The sequence below is a fragment of the Morone saxatilis genome, unplaced genomic scaffold (assembly GCF_004916995.1).
Source record: "Morone saxatilis isolate NCDOM2014 unplaced genomic scaffold, NCSU_SB_2.0 Contig3, whole genome shotgun sequence".
NCBI lineage: Eukaryota > Metazoa > Chordata > Actinopteri > Moronidae > Morone > Morone saxatilis.
The window spans coordinates 10,868,607-10,872,423 of NW_023339873.1; the positions used below are offsets into that span (position 1 = coordinate 10,868,607).

The following is a 3,817-nucleotide window of genomic DNA, read 5'->3' on the forward strand; positions in this document are numbered from 1 at the left end:
CTGTGTAGTACTTTCCTTGAGTACTACCATTCCCTGCTACTTTATACTTCTAATCCTCGAATGTTGTACTGCACTGCATTTATCTGAACTCAATACTGACTAGTTGCTTTGAATTAGGAAGATTTCCATACAAAACATTCAATCATCTTTATGTAAAATCATCTTCAACCTCAATCAGCTATGTTGCTTACACATCATGCATCAGTACTAATAATCTAATGTTATAATATATAATAATGTAACACTAAAAGGGGTTGATTCTGATGCAGTATGACTACTTTTAATTCTTTTATAGGCTACATTTAGCTAGTAACTTCATTATATTTTTTGTAGTTGTATTGTAGTGCTGCTACTTTTAATTTCGAAAGGCTTATTCCTCCACTCACAGCAGAAACTCAAATTAAGGTAGACTGGGTTGTGGTTTTAAGAATCAGGGACAAAAAACATTAAAAGGAAGCAGAAATGGAAGCGGTAATGGTCTGGAGGGAGACTTTTCCAAAAGACATTAATTAATGCGTTTATAAAAATACAGGCACCTAATGCACTCTATAAGTCTACAACTATAGCGCGTCTCTCCCGGGGGTCAGACTGGTGAGCACATTCTCCCTCTTTAGGTGGGAGGAGCGTGTTGCACTGGGACGCCGCACGATGCAGCAGTCCCATCTAAACGTCCAGGTCCTCTTCCAGCAGTCGGACCATTAGTACACCTGTGGTATCACTTCCAGTACCTCGACGCTTGGATTAAAAAAAAAAAAGTGAAATCAAATCAATCAAATATGACCGAAGGCACTTGGAATCAGAGCGCCGGTGCGACATAGGTAAGACAATTTACCGGATGCCAGAAGATAATTTAAGTTAACGAGGTTTATTGACATGAGAAATGCGATGATTTTGAAATGAAATATGGCTTTTCTCTTTTTCTGCTCGTGCGTAATGGATACATCTGGGAGCAGACGCATGGTTCAGGTGCGTCAGTTCAAGAAGAAAATAATGAGACAGATATTTAGATTTCCAGTGGGAGTGATTTTCACGATAATGCCCTTATAGTAATTAGATTTTTAAAGTCCTATGATAAAATACTTTATATATTATATATATATATATATATATAAAGCTTCATTCAGAATGTGCCATATCTGTTAAGCATTCCTCTGAATTCTCCATTTAAGGTTTGTTTTCCTTTCGTCAAATTAACTTTTGAGTATTCAGATAGATGTGAGCTGTAGGGGGAAAAACATCGTTGCTGCACACAAAGAGAGCTCTTCTTGCGACTTAACCCGCTTTATATTTTGCAGGACAAAGAGGAGTCTTGCTCGACATTACGATGCATCTCACGGCGGTGGTCTTAATTCTGGTCGTGACAGGCATCGCCAAAGGTAATCTGAGATTTTGATCAGTCCACTGGGACATCAGGGGACAGGGACGCAAAGAGATTGGGTCTATTTTTTTATACACACATATATATATATATAAATACAAATAAAATAAAAACTCTCACTCACAATTTATTCAAAAAGTATAACGGATGAATATTTTATTGTTCTGAATGTTTAATGTTTTTTTTATTTTTGATGCAAACACGCTGCTGTCCCTTTCTGTCTGTCTCAAAGGCTGGGAATGCAACGCAGGGTGCAACACAGAAAATGGGTTTTGTGAGAAGCCAGGGAAGTGCAGGTACTACAACGACCTCAGATTCATGTGTAGATGATGCCCATTGGGGTTTTGCAACCTTATTTCCATAAATTGCAGGGGCAGTGATTGTTCCTCCCCTAGATAGCAATCACAATCCAGCCAACTGGATCCTTCTGTTTTTTGTTTTTTTCTAGATTTGTTTGGGCTTGTACTGTGTTAAATCAACTGCCAAATCATCCCTTTGTTTGAACAGTAAAAAGCATTGTTATCCTAACACATAGCTCAAAAGCTTTTGGTTACAGAGCACACCCAGTTAGAATAATATTTTCCTGGCAAATGCTACTGTAGCTACTCTTGAGCCAAAATGACTGTATTCCATCACTGTGAGTATTTAGGGAATTTAACCAATTACTGCATAATCAAACACAACTGTCAGAGGGGGAAAAAAGCATGTGGCCATTATAGGGACAAGAGCATGGGATGCAGAGCTCTGTGGGTGATATATTAATAGTTCAGGACTGCCCCCCCTCCCTTTCAGGTGCAAACCAGGATGGCAAGGAAAGAACTGTGACCAATGCGTGCCCTTCCCTGGCTGTCTGCACGGCACATGTGAGAAGGCATGGCAGTGTATCTGCGAGGAGGGCTGGGTGGGCAGCCTGTGTGACCAAGGTGAGTCTCATTAAGCTCCCCCAAGACACTCTGTATCTCTATCTGCCACCCAACACCTCCTGACATACCAGAGGTTAGGGTGAGTCACAGAGCCTCAGGGACACATTACCGAATGAAGCCGGCGTCTGGAGGATATACAGGAGTTGGCTGTATTCTTAGATATTTTTAGATGGGCTGAAAAGATCTGACTAACACAAAGAAATTATTATGTAAAAAAAACTGGGTCAATGATGAAAGCTGCAGAGTTACGCATTACAAAGTGCTGCTTTTGTGCTCTTGAGCAAGGTACAAAACCTCAAAAGTGATGCACTGTGGCTGGGAAAATTTAAATGTTAATGTGGTCTAAAAAGTGACATTTGCAATTCAACCACCCCATTTAAATTAAGCACTTAAGTAATAATTCCTATAGTATCTATAGTGAATATTATTGCTGCCGCTCAAGCAAAAGAAGAAACAAAGAGAGAAGATTAAAAGAAGAGAGATTTTTGTGGCTTCTAACTCAGTTTGACCTCCTTATCAGCGCACACAGTACATCTCTTGTTCTGTTGGAACATATGAGCTGCTTGCCTGTGTGACGTGGTTGGTTATGTTCTCAGTTTTGTTCTCGGTGACAAGATGCTGTGGTGTGAATGCGAGCGAGAGAGTGAAAACAAAAGGAGTGTGTTGGGGAAGAGGGGGTTAGAGGGGCAGAAAGACAGAGAAAGCGGAAGAGAGAGAGAGAGAGTGAGAGTGCGAGAGTGCACAAGATCTAAAAACAGCATGTTTTGTTGTTGTTTTTAACAGATACTCGCCTGTGCTCATCCAGGCCTTGTGCTGGTAATGCCACCTGCATAGAGACAGGAGAGGGGGGATACCTCTGCATCTGTCCCCACGGCTACGCGGGGGAAAGCTGCCACCTGAAGAATGGACTTTGTCTCGCAAACGGGTACCAGCACCTTTTGTTTGAGCTTCTATTTTAAGTAAAGGAATACTTCAGTGCTTTACAGGCTTATCTCCATTTGTTTATCATTAGGAGCAATAATCAATATGTAGTGAAATGTCTTTCAGCTCTCTCAGTATGGCCAAGGCAGGCAATCGAAACCCCCTCACACTGTGGCTAGTGTATATGGAGCTTCTAACGGTAGTCAGTTAGCAGAGAAAATATTGGATGTTCATTTTTGCCTTACTGCACAAAATGTAGCCAGTTTAGCTGCTGTGACTTCTAACATGAAAGACGGTGTTTGCATATTTGTAAGACAAGCAGAATCGCTTTGCTTTGATATCGTCCCTCCACAAACACGAGTATGCTAAAAAAGTAGGAACTGGCAAGTTTCCAACTTTGTGAAGGAAAACTCTACTTGAACGGGGCTCTAGCTCATTAATCCTAGCAGGAAATTCATCTTTTTCTCTGAGGATTGACTTTTCTGGTGTGTAGCTCTGTGAAATTGCATTAAGTCAAAGAAGAAAAAAACTGTACCTGCATCGGGTCCAAGCACCTGGCGTAAGTTGGAACTGAAGGATATATATATATATATAT

The 3,817-nt window shown here is 40.7% G+C and overlaps 1 protein-coding gene across 2 annotated transcripts in view; it reads left to right on the forward strand.

Annotated features, from left to right (window-relative positions):
- Positions 1–669: 669 nt before the first annotated feature.
- Positions 670–3,817, forward strand: part of LOC118336688 (protein delta homolog 1) — a 9,724-nt gene continuing 6,576 nt past the window's right edge. Inside the window, exons 1-6 of one of the 2 annotated variants that reach the window (XM_035673357.1) lie at positions 670–818; positions 954–966; positions 1,296–1,376; positions 1,611–1,674; positions 2,171–2,301; positions 3,085–3,226. In XM_035673357.1, the coding sequence (XP_035529250.1) occupies positions 1,325–1,376; positions 1,611–1,674; positions 2,171–2,301; positions 3,085–3,226 (389 nt within the window). In that variant the 5' untranslated portion in view covers positions 670–818; positions 954–966; positions 1,296–1,324. The remainder of the gene's footprint in view (positions 819–953; positions 967–1,295; positions 1,377–1,610; positions 1,675–2,170; positions 2,302–3,084; positions 3,227–3,817) is intronic. The other variant, XM_035673358.1, reaches the window with a different exon arrangement.